The 18,836-nt window shown below is 52.3% G+C and overlaps 3 protein-coding genes across 3 annotated transcripts in view; 2 read left to right on the top strand and 1 right to left on the bottom strand.

Annotated features, from left to right (window-relative positions):
• Positions 1-306: 306 nt before the first annotated feature.
• On the top strand, positions 307-6,725 carry GEMIN4 (gem nuclear organelle associated protein 4). The gene is made up of 4 exons (XM_042830203.1): positions 307-3,618; positions 5,863-5,989; positions 6,334-6,563; positions 6,654-6,725. Exon 1 carries the CDS (start codon positions 307-309, stop codon positions 3,523-3,525), a length of 3,219 nt encoding a protein of 1,072 aa, XP_042686137.1. The 3' UTR covers positions 3,526-3,618; positions 5,863-5,989; positions 6,334-6,563; positions 6,654-6,725.
• On the bottom strand, positions 4,016-8,932 carry TLCD3A (TLC domain containing 3A). Its single transcript, XM_042830206.1, has 6 exons — positions 8,811-8,932; positions 8,636-8,719; positions 6,703-6,916; positions 6,146-6,241; positions 5,698-5,963; positions 4,016-4,139 (listed from the first exon to the last, which is right to left on the bottom strand). Exons 1-6 carry the CDS (start codon positions 8,930-8,932, stop codon positions 4,136-4,138), a joined length of 786 nt encoding a protein of 261 aa, XP_042686140.1. The 3' UTR covers positions 4,016-4,135.
• Positions 8,933-9,144: 212 nt separating this feature from the next.
• The window catches only part of VPS53 (VPS53 subunit of GARP complex), a 49,373-nt gene continuing 39,681 nt past the window's right edge, over positions 9,145-18,836 (top strand). Inside the window, exons 1-4 of the mRNA XM_042830049.1 lie at positions 9,145-9,240; positions 11,137-11,217; positions 12,165-12,214; positions 13,005-13,071. Of these exons, the coding sequence (XP_042685983.1) occupies positions 9,157-9,240; positions 11,137-11,217; positions 12,165-12,214; positions 13,005-13,071 (282 nt within the window). The 5' untranslated portion in view covers positions 9,145-9,156. The remainder of the gene's footprint in view (positions 9,241-11,136; positions 11,218-12,164; positions 12,215-13,004; positions 13,072-18,836) is intronic.

Genomic DNA, 18,836 nt, shown 5'->3' with positions numbered 1-18,836 from the left:
GGAAGAAAGGGATGTCATTCAGAGGGACCTCAGCAGGCTTGAAAGGTGAGCCCGGGTGAACCTGATGTGGTTCAGCACAGCAAAGTGCAAGGGAATATTGGTGGCCCTGCACGTGGCAGGGGGTTGGAGCTTCGTGATCCTTGAGGTCCCTTCCAACCGGGCCGTTCTGTGTGTCCTTCCAACCGCGGCTGAATGGGGGGGGGAGGCGGGAAACCTCCGCTCCGCCAGGGGGCGCTGTGGGACCGCGGCGGCCGCCTGGTCTGAAGAAGCCAGCGCGCGCCGCGTTGTCTGCCCGGAGCCGCCGCCATGGAGCCGGGCGGCGGGAGCGGGGAGCGGGTCGCGCCTTGGGGCGTATGCGAGGAGACCGCCATCCTGCACGGCGCCTTCCTGCTGGCTTCCAGGCTTCTCCTACCGCGGCCTCTGCGGGAGCTGCGCAAAGCCGAATGGCCGCTGGTCGGGCCGCCCATCACCGACGCGCTGAGGGAAATCGGCGCCCGCTGCCCCTCGCCGCGGCAGCACGGGCTGTGGAAGCAGGAAGCCGTGGCCATCGTGTGGGCCAAGGTGCTGCTGCCCGCCCCTCCCGCCGCCTCTCTGGACCGGGAATGGAAGGAAGACGCCTTTTTCTCCGTGGGCGCGATGATCCCCGACGTTAACCGCACGGTTCTCTTCGAGCTGGTGAAAGCCCTGGCCGCGCCCCGGCTCTTCGTGCAGCTGCTGCTGGCGCTGCCGCACGCCGTGTGCCGGGCTGAGCTGCGTCGCCTGGTGCGGTACGTCGGGCAGGACACGGCTCCGTCGGATGTCGGATTCCTCCTGGATGTGTGGTGGGAGGCGATGAGACAAGGGCGGGATCCGGAGGAAGGCACTGTCGCCGCGTTCGGCTCCCTCGTGCGTGAGCACGGCTGTGAGCGCGCTCTGGATGATGGCTTGCGGCCCCCGAAGCGGTTCAAGGAGGACCCCGGCTCTATGGATGGCTCTTCTGCCGCTAGCAGCCTGCTCGTGGTCCTCATCGAGGGGTTAAAGCAAACCTACGGGAGCATCGCCTCACCGCGCATGAAGTGCTACGCCCTGGGCAACCTGGTGGAGCTGCTGTCTGTGTTCACCGAGCTGGAGCCGCAGGGCAGCCCCCTCACCGTTGCAGAGTACCTGGCCAAGATCAGCTCGGTGGTCAGCCTCTGGAACAGTGATGCTGAAAGCCGGCACCACCACAGCGGGCTGGACGAGAAAGTGAAGGAAGCTGAGAGGACCGTGAGCTTCTCATCCATGGCTAAGCTGTCACGTGAAGAACTGATAGCTGGCTTGGACTTTCTGCACAGCTTGTTGCGTGCCTGGGGAGAGGAGCTGCAGGGCGTCCTGAGTAGCACAGAGAATCAATGCTATGAGAGTTGCTGGCTCCTTGGTATTCTTCCCACCTTCAGGAAGGCCCTGGTTTGCTTCTCTGAGACTGGAGACCTGAGTGAGGATGAGATGCGTGTTGCATTAGAACTGGCACAGACAATTGATGACTTTCTCAGGGAGATAAGCACCACTCAGAAGAACAAAGATTTGGACACCAGCCTTGCATCTTCAGTTGCCATGACAATCATTGAGCAAAAACTGAACCGGCACATGGAGATGTGCTCCATTTTTGCTTCTGAAAAGACCTGGGCCTTTTCGAAAGACTGGGTTGACTGCCTTGTGAAAAACAGAGCTCTTTTCCAGAAACCAGAGCTAGTTTTGAAATTGCTGGAGACTGTGGTGAACTTTGCCACATCCTGCAAAGACAGGGAGGCCCTGGAGATGCAGTTGCAAGTGACCAAAACCATCGTGGAATGTTACAGTGAGCTTTCACTAGCAGACAAAAACGAAGTGATCTCGGGTGTTCTGGAGGCTTGGGGTGGGCCAGGGCTCTCCCTGAGCTTGCAGGTTGTCGTGGATGGATTCCAGGAGGACCTCAATGTGACTTTCAATCAGATCACCAAAAGTGTATCTGATGAAGGCCTTACCAGGGCTGTGGCTGCTGTGGCTAGGCTTGCTCTGCTGCACCCTGAGGCCACTGTGAAGCAGATTTGTAGTCTTGCTGTAGTCAACCTAGGAGCACACCAGTTGCTGGCACAAATCCTCTGCTCTTTCCCAGCACTGAGCTTCCTAGAGGTGCATGATGATCCAGGCAGACCACGCAGTCTGGTGGTACGGTGCCTGAAGGAGGCAGCATGGGAGAAGCTTTCCTCTGCAAGGGAGGAGGAGCAGTTTCTTGAGTTTTTGGCCTTTCTCATGCAGCCAAGTTCAGTTGCCCCGCTTGTATCACCTGCAGAAGTGACCAAAGCTTTTGTCCTTCCCTATTTGAAATCAGAGTGTGCTCAAATTGAGCTGAGCCTGCAGATCCTCAGTAAAGTTTTGGAGATACAGCCCTACCCAAAAGAGCACTGGATCAAGTCCTGCCACCCGTTCCCACTTCTCCTCAGCCTCTGCAAGCTTCTAGATGGCTACACAAAGTACTGGCATCAGCCCAAGGACCAGCTCTTCCCATCCCTGGAGATCAAAGACCTGGTGCTGAATGTCCTCGGCCAGCTCTGTGAGGTAATGACTCCAGAAACTGCCTCCTCCCCAGAGGTTTGGGTCCAGTCTCTGGCCTGGCTTCACAGGAAGGTGGCATCACTGGACTGGACCATTGGTCTCCGTTTGAAGAAGTTTTATGGAGAGCATTTCAAGAATGAGGTCCCAGCAACACTATTTGAGATCTGCACGCTCCCTGAAGATGAATGGACATCCCAGCCTTTGCCAGCCTACGGGCCGGGCAGCGGGCTGCTGGCATGGATGGAGAGCTGCTGTGTGTCCACTGAGCTCAAAGATACGATGCTCTCACTCCTCGTGGTCAACGTGGACAACCCTGAGGAAGTGAATCTCTTTAGCAAAGGCTTCCTGGTGGCTTTCATACAGGTCCTCCCTTGGTGCAGCCACAGTGAATGGAAGAGGCTTGTGCATGTGGTCACAAACCTGCTGGAGAGGCAAGTGTTGCATGTGCCCTACACACTGGAGTACGTGCAGTACATGCCCCTGCTGAACCTCCGGCCGTTTGCCTGCTACCTCCAGCTCTCTGTGCTCTTCCTGAGGGGCTTCCAGCTCCTCTGCAGCTCCAGCTGTTCCACCTGGCTGCCACCACAGGCTTGGCTCCACGTGGTCCAGCTGTACTGCAGCAGCCTCACGGACCTGCTGAGCTCCATCAAGAGCGCCACAGGGTCTTCCTTGCACCCGGCTGAAGACAGAAGTTCCACAGAGGAGGTGTCCTTTGTCTGCATTCAGGTGTTTTGCCACCTCCTGCACGTTGCAGCCATGCTGCCTCCAGATAGTGGGTGCACTGAGCTGCTGGTGGTGGTGGCCTTGGAGGTCCTCTCTCAGTACGAGGTGTTCAGCTCTGCAGATTCGTCCCCCAGCAACGTGCTGAGGAGAGCCAACGAGAGGCACTTCCTGGAGTCCATCACTGACAACATCAGGGACAAGGCACTGTGCAGCCCCCTTCTGCAGAAGCTCAGCAAGCTGGGTGCTTAGGCAGCCCACTCGGCCAGGGATAGCCTGAAGAGTTAAAGGGAGAATCATAGGAGAGCACTGACCCTGCTGCAAGGGACCACTATGTGGAAAGCTGTAAGATCTGTAATAAACCTCATCTATTTTTCACTTTCGAACTCATTTCTTCCCTGCTCTGTTCTCTCAAAGCCTCTCTAAACAGCAAAGCAGCCACGTAAACAGCTGTAGACAACTACTGCTGCTGCAAGCTGCCAGTCCCTTGGCCCCAACCTTGCCCAATAGTGGTCTGGAGTTGTAGTGAGCTCTGGCATCAAGGAAGTACTTCTGTTGGGCTGCCCTCTCCTCACCACAGCCACACTGCTGTTTGTGTCAGAGCAGCGTGCTCTGCAGGATGAGCAGGCACCTTGGGCAATAGGTGTGGGCTGCTGCCTTGGGGTGGGTGCCCAGTGGCAAACTGCTGCCTAAGTGCCTCCCCACCCAGAAATGAATGGCACGTGGGAGGGAGGCATCCGGTGGTGTGACTCAGGAAAGAAGTCTTTATTGATCTCTTCTGATAGGTGCAGTAGTAAATGGGGCAGTGTTAGTGCAAACTGAGATGCCTCAGTGGATTTTTTTTGTCTTTACATAAGGCACGTTATCTGTAATAAAAACAGCAGTATACAAATATTTGCAATGGGTATCAAGCGGTTTATAACAGCAGCTTGTCTCAATGGTTAATGTAACAGTAGTGCTTGTGCAATAACCGACTGCGTGCTGGAAGAGGCTTTTTTAAAATTATTATCATTCTTTCCAGCCTGCACAGCCATGGCTGGGACAAGATCTGACACCCAAAAGAAATGATTCTCCCAGACTAGATCTCTTCCAGCCATCCTTTTTAGCTTTTAGACAGAATGAAAGGCACAGAGTGGGTGCTGGTCTGTCAACTGCTGGTGCAGCTGGCTGCCCTGGAACAGAGGAAACTCCAGGCTTGTGCAGGAGGCTGTGGGGAAAACCTGGCTGCTCAGTTTTACACTGTGCTCAGAGAAAGCAGGATTGCTGTCCAGCCTGTACACACCTGCTGGGCTGCAGTCATGGTGCAAGGTGAGCAGAGAAGCCTTGCCCCTTTTTCACTGCACTGAAGGTGGAAATGGGCTGAACTGGTTAAGGACATAGCTCAGCACCCTGCTCTGGTGTTGCTGATTGCTTATGCACTGACCAATTCCTTCCCTGCCAGCTTCAGGCAGGCCTCCCTTTGTGGGAGACTCGGATGGGGCAGGAGGGGCAGCTGGAGCTCAGGTTGTACCCACACATAGTGCTGCTGGTGTCAGCTGAAGGGAGAGCAGGGGCAAGGAAATGTGTTGGGCTTTCAGTTACCTTATAGAGGTAATGAGACAGATGCATGCATCTCCATGTGCAACTGCATCGAGGCAGAGGGGTTGAAACCAGCCATCACCTGCCACGGAAGGGCTCTGTGTTGGTGGGATGGGGACAATCTCCTGCCCTTGTCCTACCCTTCAGCGATGGCCCTCTGCCTGCCTTGCTTGCAGTGCAGCCAATCCTAGGATCTTGCTGGGGGCTCCAGAGCTGCCCTACACCATCAGCCACAGACATCAGACAGTGGTACTGAAAATCCCCTTTGAGTTAAGTGGAGAGTCCCAAGTGCCCAGCAGCAGTGAGGTGTGGGGAAGTCAGAGGCTGAATGCAGCTGTAGTGTAAAGGCACTGTTGGGGAACAGGCTGTGCAGAATCGTGGGGCTTGGCTCTGCTCCCTGCTGGAGGAGCAGATCTGAGCCCAGCAGGGACAGCAGGCAGCTCCCACATCCCCAGCACTGCTGCCTGGGGCTGGGCACGCTCCAGCACCGCCTACCCTGCTGCATCCACTCCACAAGCTCCTTTGTGCCGTGCCTCACTGTGCTGCCATCAGCCCTGAAAGATGGGGGATCTGTAACAATCCCCTCTCGTGTAACCATTAGTTTGGTGCCCAGTACTGAACCCCATAAGTTATGCTTATGGGGAGACCTCCCCCTTGCTCAAAGTGCAGGAGCAGCGTGGGAGGAAAGTTCCCCCTAGCTGAGGCTGGCACTGCTGACAGCAGGGCTGCCTCGTGGTATCGACGCTGCTGTGCTCCCACGATGGTTCCTGCAGCGCTGACTTTGCAGGCAGAAGAGCTGGGGAGGGAACAACCCTTGTCCAGCCCTCGTGCTCTGCCAGCCATTACCTGCTCTTGTCAGCAGGTGAGCTGCCGTAGAGGCGGGCGGCTTTGCGGCAGATGAGTGTGAACCAGTAGAGCTGCGGGGCGATGAGGGAGGCGTTGGCTATGTTGCAGTGCAGAGGGATGCGGAAAGGCACCATGTAAACTGGGATTCCCACCTGCCTGCCATAGGCTGCGTACATGAAGGGAAAGAGGAGAATACGGCAGAGGAAGAAAGTCACCAGGATGAGGATCCCGTTCACCTTGTGCAGCAGCGTGTCCTGCATCTTCAGCTGGGAAAGGAAGAAGGCGAGCACAGGTGAGTGCTGTGTGAGCAATGCAAGGGGGACTGCCTGGGGTGGGGAAGGGGAGCAAACCCCTGCAGGCTCCCAGAATCCCCTGCAGGCTCCCAGAATCCCCTGCAGGCAGCAGGAACCCAGGCACCCACCTCATGGCACCCACCCTCCTCGCATACCTGCATGAGGATTTTGCCCAGCGATACAAAAGGAGTGCTCAGCTCTGCCGTGAAGATGCAGCCCACGAAGAAGTCTCCAAGCTCTCCCCTGAAGTGCTGCAAATAACAACATTAATGAACACAGGGCCTTCCCCACTGTGGCATATTTCATACAAAAGGATCTGCTAATGGACCTTGCTGCTTTTCAGGAGAGCTGGGAGCTGACACTGAGCACCTCACATCTCCTGGCAAGCAGAGATGCTTTCCAAAGTCAGCTGAAAGGGTGTTGATCGTGATGCCAGCCAAGTAACAGGCACAGATCCAACACACACAGCTTGAGGAAAGCTCCCTCTTGGTCGCTGTATTTATTCTCAACTGATGTCAGTTCCTCACCCTGGAAGCGTTTACGAAACATGGAGATGCGGCACCACGGTACATGGTTAGTGGGCATGGTGGGATGGGCTGGGGTTGGGCTTGGTGATCTTAGAAGTCTTTTCCAGCCTTTAAATGATTTTATGATCCCCCCCAGCCAGGGCTCCCAGTTGTCTGGATTCACAACATCCATGCCTGGCCCTCACCTGGGTGACAGGGGTGAGCACGATGAGGATGAAGAGGTGGTGGGTGACCATCAGCCGCTCCTGCAGGAGGAAGCTCCGCACACTGCTCAGCGAGTGCTTCCTCTCTGCTATGCCCTTCTCTCGGCTCTTGTGCCAGTGGCAGAGGTACATGACGTAGATGTCGTAGGTCATGTAGGGAACCAGGACCCAGACGTACTCCACAGCCAGCCAGTGCCTAGGGAGGGAGAGCACAGATGTGTAGCAATGGGTCTGAGAGGCCCACGAGGTAATGTTCTCACGCTGTGTGCCAGGGGAGGTTCAGGTTGGATATTAGGATAATTTATTCTCTGGAAGAGTGTTCAGGCAGTGGCACAGCTGCCCAGGGAGGGGGGGAATCCTCATCCCTGGAGGTGTTCAGGAACCGTGGGGATGTGGTGCTGAGGGATGTGGTCAGTGGGCACAGTGGGGATGGGTTGGACTTTGACCGTTGAAGTCTTTTCCAACCTTAACAACTCTATGATCAATGAGCTGGGTGGGTGCCTGGTGCCCTGATTTATCTGGATGAGGACCTTCAGCTCAGCCATCCCAGAGAAAAGCTATGTGAAACAGGAATGGTACAATGGGTGATTCCTGAGCGCAGGCACTGAGTGGGGCACGGCTGCCTTTATCGAGTCGGTGCTGTTTGGTGCCTGCCTGAGCTGTGCAATCAGCCCTGCGTCAGGAGCAAAGGCACAGTGCAAACAGCACGAGGTGAGGAGCACCCTCAGCCTGGGGCAGGTGTTTGCTGGGGCTGTGGCACCTCCCCAGATCAGTGCTCATCTGGCAGCTCTGCAGCAGGTAATCCTCTGCCCTACGCCCTGCATCCGATGGTAGGAACAACACTGTGACCGTCTGTGTCAGCTGCCCACCCAGAGGTGAGTGTTTATAACACACCCAGAGAGCAGAGTTAATGAAAGATGCCCAGGCCTTGGAGAGTGAAGTGCAAAGCCTGTAACAGCAGCAATAAATCCCTGGGAGACGTTTTGTCTGTTGGGAAATAATTGCACGCAGATGCCTGTTCCCAAAGAATGTCGGAATCCCAGTTGCACAATGTGGCAGCTGTAACCCCTGCTCTGCAGGGAGCCTCAGAAAACACCACGTGAATGGGGCTGGTAGGGAACTGCTGCTGGAGAAACGTTGCTCGGGGCCCAGTGAGCCTTTCACTGCTCTCCTGCCATCCCAGAGGGATTCCCCTGCATGTATTCCTGCTCAGAGTGCTATCAGAGATGCAGAGCAGGAAGGCTGAACTTCTCAGAGGGTTTTGGAGGGCAGAGGCAGTGCCAGCAACGTGACGGCTCTCTGCCTGTGTCAATAAGCTGGCAGCCTTCACGGTGCTTCCTGTCCCGCTGCCATTCTCTGAGCCCTTCCCTGCTGAGCGTGGAGCTGCAGCTCCTCCAGATTCAAAGGAAATCTGGGGCTCGGGCTGCGCTTTTGCCCAAAGCCAACAACCTTTGTAGCAGCCGGGCTGGGGCTTCTCATCTGCCCTATCGGTACCGCGTGGGGCTGCCTGCATCCAGCAGGGCTGAGTCCAACACTGCTGCAGCAGACGGGACCCTGCACAGCCGGGTACCGCCCTACCTCCAGCTCTGCTGTTCTGGACCATAGCTTAAGAGCCATCGCTGTTGTTTCGTCCCCACCAGCAGCCCGGGCAGCCCGGCCTGGTGATTTTTCCCATTTCATCTCCGTGCCTTTCTCCAGCAATGGTTTCCCATCCCGGGCTGCTCTGTGTGCAGGAAGCGGGAGCTGCTCCGCTCCGCTCCGTTCTCACCGGATCTCCTTCATCCCCAGGGCCGGAGATGCCGCACTCCGCCGCTCCGGCCGCCCCCCGCCCGGCCCCTTTACGCCCTCGGGACCGTTTTCTATGGGTTTTCCGCACTGACTCCGGAGGGCAGGAAGGGCCCCCCCGTCCCGTTACCTGTCGTGCACCACATCCTCGCAGCTAAGCACCACGGTCAGGCCCGACACCGTGGCCATCGTAGCCTGCACCGTCGACACCAGCCTACAAACAGCAGATGGGAACCGAATCAGGGCCAACCGGATCAGGGCCCATCCCTCCGGTCCCCCAGCCCCGCCGCACCCCGCGCCCGTACCTTCCGCTGAGCAGGACGCGGTCCTTGAGGCTCCATCCCGGGGCGGCCCAACGGAGCGCCCGCACGCAGAACGCGAACAGCCCTGGGAAGAAGGCGGACGCGACAGCCAACGTCCGCCACATGGGGCCCGCGCTGCCGCCACCGCCCGCCGCGGGACCACGGCGCCGGGCGGCGGGAGCCCCGCCCCAGCAAGCCCCGCCCCTGACGGCAGGCCACGCCCCTTTGGAGACGCGGCTTTTCCCATAGGCCACGCCTGGCACGAGGCCACGCCCCCAGCCTGGCAGGAGGAGCGGGGCGGTCCTCCCGCATCCCGGCGTGCCCCGCGGCCCGGAAGCGGCGCGGCGCCATGGAAGAGGACGAGTTGGAGCTGGCGGCCGGGCTGGAGGCGGCGCTGGAGTTGGCTCCTGCCGTGCAGGCCGCCATCGAGCAGGTGTGGGGCCGGGGGAGCCGCTCCGCACGGGGCCGGGCGCGGAAGGCCGCCGGTGAGGGCCTGCCGGGCTCCTGCTGCGCGGGGCCGGGTCCGCTGTTGGTCCCCGCCGCAGTGAGCGGCCTGTGAGGGGCGGCTCCGCTCTGCTGGGGGCTGGGAGGCTCTTGGTAACGCCGAGCCTCGCTCTCAGTGCCTTTTTAAGCCGAGCGGCTGCGGCTCACCCAAATTCAGGCTGACCTGGGTGAGCGCTGCGTGTGGCAGCCCCGTGTCCTGCAGTGCGCTCCGTGTCCCTGGAGCCACATCTCTGCCCCTCGCGGCTCTAATCGCACGCCTGTTGTTTTCACGTGGGGTCGGCGTACCTCGCAGTGAGCTGCTGGGTGGTTCTTACCTCAGGAATGGCTGAATGAAGGGCCTGCTGAGGATGGTAGCGCCTTCCATTGCTTCCTATTCCTCCCAGTGTTCCAGTCCTGCTGTGAGTGTTCCTCACGTTGTTTTGGGCAGTACCTGCTGACTTTGCTCAGCAAGTGGGAGTGTGCTGGCAAACCTAGGGCAGTTGTTTTTGGTTCGTGGCTTGTGATGAAGATGTAGGAGTAGCAGCTTCCCCCACCAGTGTGGCTGCTGGCAGCATTGGTGTCTGTTTGTGTTTTGAGAGTGAAATCCTTGCTGGCTTTTATCTCCCCTCCACCTCCTTGCTTCAGCTGCTGTTAATGCCTGTGGAGCTTTGGGATGAGCTGAACGTGCAGAGCAGGGCTGGTTGTGGTACTGTGTCTGTGCTCTTAGAACAGGCTGATGTCAGAGCACTTTCCTCGCTCAGGCATGACCTCTTGTGTACTTAACAGGTTCCTGCTTCTTTTTGGCTGCCGCACAGCTGTTGTGTTGGACAGCTGGGACAGCAGTACTCCATCAGTAGGTTGTATAAGGTCATAAATCTCAGAATCATTCAGGTTGGAAAAGATCTCTCAGATCCCCAAGTCCAACCTCAGCCCATCCCACCGTGCCCTCTGACCACAGCTCTCAGTGCCACATCCGCACGCTTCTGAAACACCCCCAGAGACTTCACCACCTCCAGGTTTTCTTTTAAGCATCCTCATAAAAACACTGCTTTTATTCTCTAAAAGGCGTACAGTGAACAGTGCACGTGCACCGGGCTTTGTGGAGGCTCTGAGTGCCTGCAGAGGGCTGCTGTGTTTACTGGGTTTGGTTTTGGCCTCAGAGAGCAGATCTGATGGCTGTGTAGACATGGAATAAATACGGTACCAGAGAAGGAAATGCAGCATGTTTTAGTGTGGGGGGACAAAGAGCAAACAAAGCCTGACAGCTGCATTGCCATTGTTTGAGCTGTTCTGAGGATGGATGAGATCTGTTTGCACCACAGCTTCTCCCTTCCCTTTTCCATGGGCTGCAGGAATCACTCAGCGGATTCTATTTCTCTCCTTTTTCACGTGAGGGGGGCAAGCCCAAAGTCTCTGGACAGCTTGTACAACCATTTCTCAATTTATCATGTTCTGCATTACATGACTGCAAAATGCAACTCCCCTGTCTGTCACCACAGGGCCCCCGAAGCTCAGGCAGAAAGAAGGGCAAAGTCTCAGCAGGGCTGCCACTTCCAGACAACACAAAAGCACTGGAATGCTTTGAGATGCATAATTAATGGCTCGTGTGTCCTGGGAGTTTCTTGTACATGATGGATTATGCTTATGCTGGCTTTGGAAGCATGCATGTGCATTATCTCTGTGTTATGAGGGGCTATAATAGGTTGGGGACCCCTGGAGAACACTGCACTGCTGTTTGTGCAGCCTGGTCAGAATGGTGCTGTTGCCCAGTGGTGCTCCATAAAGTTACAAAAACTAAAGTTGATGTGTTGTTGATTGTTTTTTTTTTCCTCCTTTCACCCTTCAGGTATTTCCCAGCCAAGACCCCCTGGACAGAGCAGATTTCAATGCTGTGGAGTATATTAACACTCTCTTTCCCACTGAGCAAGTAAGTTGTGCTCACAGCACACCCCTCTCCTCAGTTTGAAGGGTAACCTGGCTGAAGGTATCCTTAAACCTATATCTCAGCTTTTTCTTCTAAACATTACTGTGCGTATACTCTGAATACTATGATGATAATCACTTCTTAAATTAGCATTTAATGATGTTCACTCATTGTGCAGTTTCTTTATACGCAAAGCGTTTGCTGGAGTAAAAGTTCTGCTTTGATCTGGAGGCAGAAATTAGCTTTCTGTACTTTGGCAGTACATCTCATAACTTGCTGTGTGTTAATCGTTAGGAATCCTCAGTATTTTTCACCAAATGAGACAGTTGTTGGGTGTGGGATGTCACCAAAGAGTCATCCATGTTTGAAACCTGTTTCTTCTTCTCAGATGTAAGGAATGAGTTGACCACGGGGTCTTTATCCACCCTTGGTTGTCCCCTCATCAGCCCCAGGGGCAGTTGTGAAAGGAGGTATTTCCCAGCTGAAGGCTGGACTGGGAGGCAGTTCCATTGCAGGTGTTACCATGTTTAAGATCCTCTGCAGAAGCTGCCTCCTTGGCTTCCAGCTGTCTCTGTTTAGTTTCCTGGTGGTGCTGGCTCATCCTTTTTCCCTTTGCCAGTGCAGAGCTGTTTTTCCTCCCAGTAATACCTGCTGTATCTCCAGCAGCCTCCTGCACCCAAGTGCAGGGTGTTGGGTTCAGCAGGAAGCCAGGGGAGGCCAGAGCTCTGTGCTGCCCACTGGAGGTCACTGTCACCACAGCATTTCAGGACGGCTCCTCCAATCACAGGGACGCCCTGCAGCCGACTTGTTCTGTGTCTTTTTCTCCACCTGTAAAAATCATCGCTCTCCTTCTTGTAAAGTGTGGTGCATAAGAAAGGGTGAGCTGTCACAGCTGATGTGGGTCAGAAGTTTTCTCCTTGTAACGTTCTTTTTTGTTTTTCCTCTTGTAGTCTTTGGCAAACATCGATGAAGTTGTCAACAAAATCAGATTGAAAATAAGGTGAGTGTTTCTCCATTTCATTGCATCTCAGATGGAGTAGTCTGGTTGCCACCAGGGCTTCACAAGTACATCCTATACTGTAGCTAATTGGAGTTAATTTGCTTAAAAGACAAGGACAGGATCAACCTCAAGTCTAATAGAGTGAGAAAGAGACAAAACTATATCACTAATGGTAGTTATTTGTATTTTGCTCCTCTTTGTCCCCTTCAGGTTATTTTAGCTGGTGAATTGCAAAGTTGACCTTTGAAAAGCAATGAGCTGTGTAGCAACGGGTACCAAATTTTAGTACAGTTTGGAGGTTGGAAGGACAAACTATCCAGAATATTTGGTTGCTGAGAAGTTTATTTTGTTTGTGAGGTCAAAATAGCAATTGTTAAAGACTCTCCTTTCGTTGGTTATTGTTATTCATACTGTAAATATAAAATGTCAGCAGGAAAAAAACCCTTAGATTTTCTGTGCGGTTTGGCATTGCCAACTTGAAAGAATTGAGACTGCTCTTTGCTATGTGGAAAAAAAGAAATTGAAACTGACAAGGAACAGCAAACAGGAGAATTGCTAGAAGCTCCAGTTAAGTTAGGTAATGGGTTTTTATTTTTGCAACAAGAATTTCAAATTGTGTAAGATATTGATGTCCCACAGAGAGAAAGAGGGAGGAAGAAACTTGAGTTTGGTGTTGGTTGGTAACAGCAGCTTTCCGTTTTTTAATGCCTTGTGTAAGTCTCAAAGTTCCCAGCTGATCGGGCATATTGAGAACGGATTTGACACGATAGTTTTGTTTTATTTTATCCAGGAAGTTGGATGACAGCATTCGAACTGTAGTGAGAGGACAGACCAACGTGGGTCAGGATGGCAGGCAGGTACGTGCGCCTCATCGCAGGCAAAGCCAGCGGTTCTCATCTTGTGATGCTGCATGGAGGGTTGCTTTGGCGGGCAGAATCCTGCTCTCATCATGAGGGGGGTGTTTCTGCTGCCTTTTGCCCTGCTGACTTCCTGAGGTGCTCATGGAGCAGCTGTTCTAACCTCCTTTCTGATCGCCCTGCAAAGGGAAGCAAATGAGAAATCAATTTCATAAAGCAAGAGCAAGAACAGGAGGCTTGCAGCTGTGCCATTATGTGGCTAATTATAAACTAACTGGATTAAACAGGTAAAAACACATTTGCTATTGAGTAACAATCAATAAAAGGATATTTTGCCTTTTAACTAGGTTGTTTGCTGAGGTATCCAGGGCTGCTGTGACTAAGCTTGCTGACTGACTGCCAGTTCATCTTGCATATCTTATTCAGCTCCCAGGTTTTCATTTGTCTTTGTCTTGACAAATGTGTTTGCTCAGAGTTGTGGTATTGACCAGCACAGCTTTGGCTGTGGTGTTTGTGAACACTGAGCTTGGACTCTGTGATATTGGATTTTGAGGTATCATTTGGTGCATCTGTATTTCCTGTATCTGTTCAGACCAGGAATATTATTAATGTCTCGAATCATCCATCATTCTACTTTCTTCTGTGTAAACAATGATTCTTGTGTTTTAGTGCTGGATTTAAGAATAAGTTGCTGGGTCATTGCCTATCCAGAAGGGCTTCTCCAGCAATTCTACTCCTTGCTGCAGTAGCAACTGGTGTGTATTTGTTCTGTTCCTGTGATAGTACCTGCTCCAATTTCACTCTTTTTTCCCCTCTTACAAAGTCTGTTGTGTTGAAGGAATAATTTCTGTGCAGACTGGACCTTATGGCTGAGCAGGAAGTGGTGAGAAGCTCTGCATGGGGAACAGAAGCAACTGAAATTAAAACATACATCGTTGGCTGACCTCCAAGGGGCTGTTTGTGCAGCCCTGTATTCCAAAAAAAAAAAAAAGAAAGAAAAAAAGCCATTCCTGTGCTTTGACATATTTCCACTCCTTGACACACTGAGACCCCAAAACGGTGCAGTCCATCCTTTCCTTGGAAACCTGTGCTGTGAACAGAAGTGCCCATGAACCTTGCTATTGCAGCTGCTTGAGCTCAGAGTGCTGTGTGGTTACTGAGAGATTGGATCTGGAAGGTGTTTTGCAAATACCTCTTGCCTTCAGTGAGGTTCTCACCTAACACTGCACCATGCAAATGGTAATCAGAGTTGTCTGACTGCGTGGTATCAGAGCTGAAGGAGCTGTACTTGTCTGGGGGGAGAAATAGTATCGTTATTTTTTGATCTCTGACTTCCCAGGGAAACCTCAATCTCAGATGCAGGGGTAGGACAGCAAAACAGTTCTTCTTTGAGCCCAAGGGAGCCAGGAGAGATTCCCTGCCAAGCCCCCTTCTGTGCTGTCCGTGTTAACTGTGCCAGCACTGTGTATGTGTGGGGCACCCAAACGGGGCACATAAGCAGCTACTGTCCTTGCAGAGCACATGCCGTGGAAGAGAAGCTGATTCAGGGCACTCAGCCTTGGCTTTTCTGTCTCCTGCCAGCTTGAACTGCCAAATGGAGGACTGGGAGTCTCATGCAGGCTGTTGGTTCAAGTACTGCCCAAATCCCTGGGATTACATATAATTTTGCTAGCATAGTAGGAACCCAGTGATACCTAGAAGACAAACCAAGGCTATTTAGCCTATAACAGTTTGTATTCTCTTTGAGTGTCATTTACCAAAGCTGCCAGCAATGTAGCTTTCCTCAGCCTTGCTGAGAGCTGCACCTTCACAGCTGTCCAGGAGAGGGGAGCCCAGCCTTGCTTTTCGGAGCAAAGTGGTGTTTTGCAAGATAATGGAGTGCTACCAATGCAGAGCTGTCTGAATAATGCTGTGTGCTGTTCTCCCAGTTAGAACAATCTGAATCCATCAGGCCCAGCGGTGAGTGTGTGGAAAGCAGCTGTGGGAGCGTGCTCTCCATGCTCCTTAAGCAAAAAGAGACCTCAGGGTTTAGTGAGTTCAAAATCATTGCAGATTGAGCCCCTGCACTGCCAGTGTTTGAGTCCCCTGTGCTGGTGGTGTGGCAGTGGATGACATTTGTGTCCCATCTCTGGGGTGAGACAAGGAAGCAAGTCTGGGTGGTGAATGGTTGGTGTGGGAAGGATGCCAGAGCAGCTTTTTATCATTAGCCTTTAAGTTTTAAACAGTTTCCCAAGTAGTCTTCATTATGTGCTTGTATCAAATGGCATTTAGGTGTTAGAAAAAGCACCTTTTAAATCTACAAAAAAAAAAAAAGTCAAACAGATGTGGCCCGAAAGAGTTACTTAAGTGGCTCTAAAGGCAGGAATGCTCTCTTGTCTCTGTGGAGTGTCTCGGTTCAAAGCATCTGCCTTTGAAATTTTGCCCTAGAATTTCCTCCGAGTGCAGGAGCCTTAAAATAGTCTGGCTTGTTTGGCTTCCCCTTCCTGGTGAGATATTTCAGTGGAGAAATCTGCAGACAATACTGTGAACTCCAGAAATTAACTCACTAACAATCCTTTTATGGGAGGAAACAACAGTTGTGGGTGGAACATTCCTCTGCAGGGTGTAACAGCATTTTCCTTGGGAGTCCCAGACTTGGGCTATTTTGATGCCTTGGGAGAGGCTGGGAATGCAGAAGCTGCCATGGTTCTGCTGTAGCAATCCATGGTTCCAGCCTGTGGATTTTGGGAGCCAGCATTATCCTGTTTTCCCTCAGTGAGGTTTTTCTTCAGCTCTGCTGCTAAGCTGGAGTCGGAGCTGACTTTGCTGAGAGCTCTTATTGTTGTGGCATAATTTCCTCTTTGCCCCAGGGTGTAGTATAAAAAGTTCCCATAGATTTTTCCACTGGATGTGTAACGCACTCGGTATGTTTTTATTTGTCACTCTTTAGTTGTGTTTATTGCTGAACCTTCTACATCGCCTGGCTGTAATTTTTTTGACAGCTGCTGACATGCCTGTGCTCTTTGTTTGGCTGAAGCTGCTTCACCTATCATGCACTGCCCTTGTAACAAGCAGTCTCTGCATTTGCCATCTAGCTTCATTAACCCTTGGCTGTATCTGCTCAGCCAGACACAGGTGCCTGCATCAGCAAAGGTGAGGCAGCTTTCTGCAGTCCACTGGGGAAGGAAATGTGAACCTAGAGGGAATTCTAGCATCCCCTCTGGTTTTATGGCTTTACAGTTTGAGACTTAATAATAATAATAAAAAACCCTTTGGCTCTGGTCCACCTTCCCTTTCTAACCTGTACACCCAAAATGACTGAATTTGAGTAGGGAAAGACTGTTCTAAAGAAAAGCTTTGCCATTCCTAGAATGGATCCACTGGAAGGAACCCTCCAGGACCACCTGGTCCAACAGCCTGAGCCCTGCAGGGCCAAGCAGCAGTCGCTGCTTCCCCAGACACCTTGCAGCACTGTGCATACCCTGGTGCATTGGGACTCTGGCTTAGTCAAAGTGCTGCAGAGGAAGTGGAAGTGCCCTGGGCTGGGAAAGCCTCGCGTGTTTTTCATGGCTGAAGATAGTAGCTGATAGCTCAGATTGCTTTGCTTGGCTCCTGCTTCTTTGCTTTGCTCCATGAGAACAGTAAGTTGTTTTTTTTCTGAACTACAACGGCGCAGAAAAGAGGTGGCAGCTGCTGTGGTTAAAGAATACAAATATATTCTTGCTGCCCAGCCTGAACTCGGCACAGCAGTAGACGGCTTAATTAGTCATCCCATACTTTGGTAACCACTGCTGTCCTCCCTCACTGCATGTAAAAATAAACATGTCTGAGCTCTGCAGCTGTGCAGAGTCCCAGGCGGTCCTATGTGCTGCAGCCTCTGTGGAAGGAGGAGATGTGTCTGGCATAGAGAAATGCCCACGGGTTATTGGGATTGACAAGGTCATAGATGGAATGATGGGAAAGATGTTTTAATAGCAAGCAGGAAACGTGTTGCAGAACTGATACAGGGAGGAAAGGAGAGATGAAGATGTGTGGCGAGCAGGAAAAGAGAGTGATGTGCAGATGCTGAGGATGGCAGCAGGAGAATGGTGCTCCCCTTCTGGTGGTGTCAGCCTGGCTACCCACGTTCTTACTGACATGGCCACTGGTGGGTGCAGCAGTAGGCAGAGCTGCCTTTGTGCAGTGCCTGCATTGCATAACCATGCTTAGCAAGCAGCACTGTTGCTTCAGGTCCCTTTCCACCCCTCCACCTGTTTGTGTTGGGGCTTGATGATGTTCGTGGTCTTTTCCAGCCTTAGTGGCTCTTTGATTCTATTCTGAAACACAACCAGGCAAGTGGTAGCTTTCACTGTGTGTTTTAAGGTGATGAATGGATGAAGGATAAATTGCTGTGTCATTTTATATATTAAAAAGGAAAAGTCACACCACAGGTTCTCTGAGATTCCAGCCCAGCAACTGAAGTCCCAATGTTCTTTCATAACCAGTGAATAATCACCAGAAATTGAGCTGCCAAAATGAATAAAAAGTGAGAATCATTTACAGCCATTTCCCTAGTGAGTTGTGACAGTTGGGCAATGTCCTTCCCCTTGAAGAGGCGCGGAGCTTTTTCTAGCCCAGAACATGTTTACTGAAAAGGATTTCAGGTGGCTGGCAATGCCAAGAAGAAATAGTGCTGCTTATTATCCTTCTGGCTCCTGGCCATTAAAACTGGCATCTGCAACTGCACAGAGAGGTCGGGCAGAATTTCTGCCATCTGCCACAACGCTCAGTTCAAGGCACGTCTGAGTGTGACCTTGCCTTGTGCTCCTATGTCAGGAGGTGATGGATGCCCGTGTCACTGCCCTGCCACCCAGGGCTGGGCACCAGCTCACGTTTTGTGCAGGCAAAAGACATTTTGTTTGTGACAGTGCAAGCTGCAAAATGAGGCTGGGCTGTGCCACAGCTCAGTTTGGTTTGGATGCCAGCAAAGTGAGAAATCCAGCCTGGAAATAGCAGTCCTGACAACAGGCAGGAGGTTCTGTGTTACTGTGGAGCTTATTCATTTCGATTTTTCCCTCTTTCTTTCCTTTTTTTGTTACCTTCTATTTTTGATGTGTGTTCAGGAGTTGAGCACTATGTGAGGTATCACCTCTTGCTTCACACCTCCTGTCTGCCAGTGTTTGTGCAGCTGTTCTGAGCGCAGGTTTTGATTTCTAAGCATGATTCAGGGGTTAAGTGAAGGAACAAAAGCAGCAATTTTAAGCTTGGTGCAGCCTTGGACATAATCTGTTGATTTAAAGCATCCTTAGTGCAGCCTTAGTGGTTAGAACTAGAACTGATGACAGAAAATTGTATTCTTTAGCGATGATTGTGGTAGTTACATAGTATTTGATCGAGTCCTAGTGTTGAAATCTACTAAAATTAAAGCCAGGGGTGCTGAGCCCATCAGATTTGTCTGCCCAGGGAAGCATCTGGCTGTCTGTGTGCTGTCAGAATGCTCTCGTGGACCAACCCCTCTGCTTGAGTGCTACAGCTAGAGCTGCAGTGGTTTATCCATAGCTGTGAAACTTAAAGGCTTCTCTAAAATGAAATCAGGCTGAGAATAAAAATGTATTTCCACCCTTTCTCAGTCTGGAGAGACTCTTTGTATGATATTTCAGTGGCACAAATCAGGAGTCTGGTCACAGTAAGCACGAGTTCCTTTGAAATCTCTGCAGCTGAGGCTCTTTGAGAGTTGGGAATGGGAACTTGTTTTCAGTCATGGTCCAGAGGCGTTCATTGATCAGGGCTGTAAGTGTGGCAGCAAA

The sequence above is a fragment of the Centrocercus urophasianus genome, unplaced genomic scaffold (genome assembly GCF_019232065.1).
Source record: "Centrocercus urophasianus isolate 14NV4802_14NV808 unplaced genomic scaffold, USGS_Curo_1.0 seq_33, whole genome shotgun sequence".
Taxonomy (NCBI): domain Eukaryota; kingdom Metazoa; phylum Chordata; class Aves; order Galliformes; family Phasianidae; genus Centrocercus; species Centrocercus urophasianus.
This window is presented reverse-complemented; position numbering and strand designations above follow the sequence as displayed.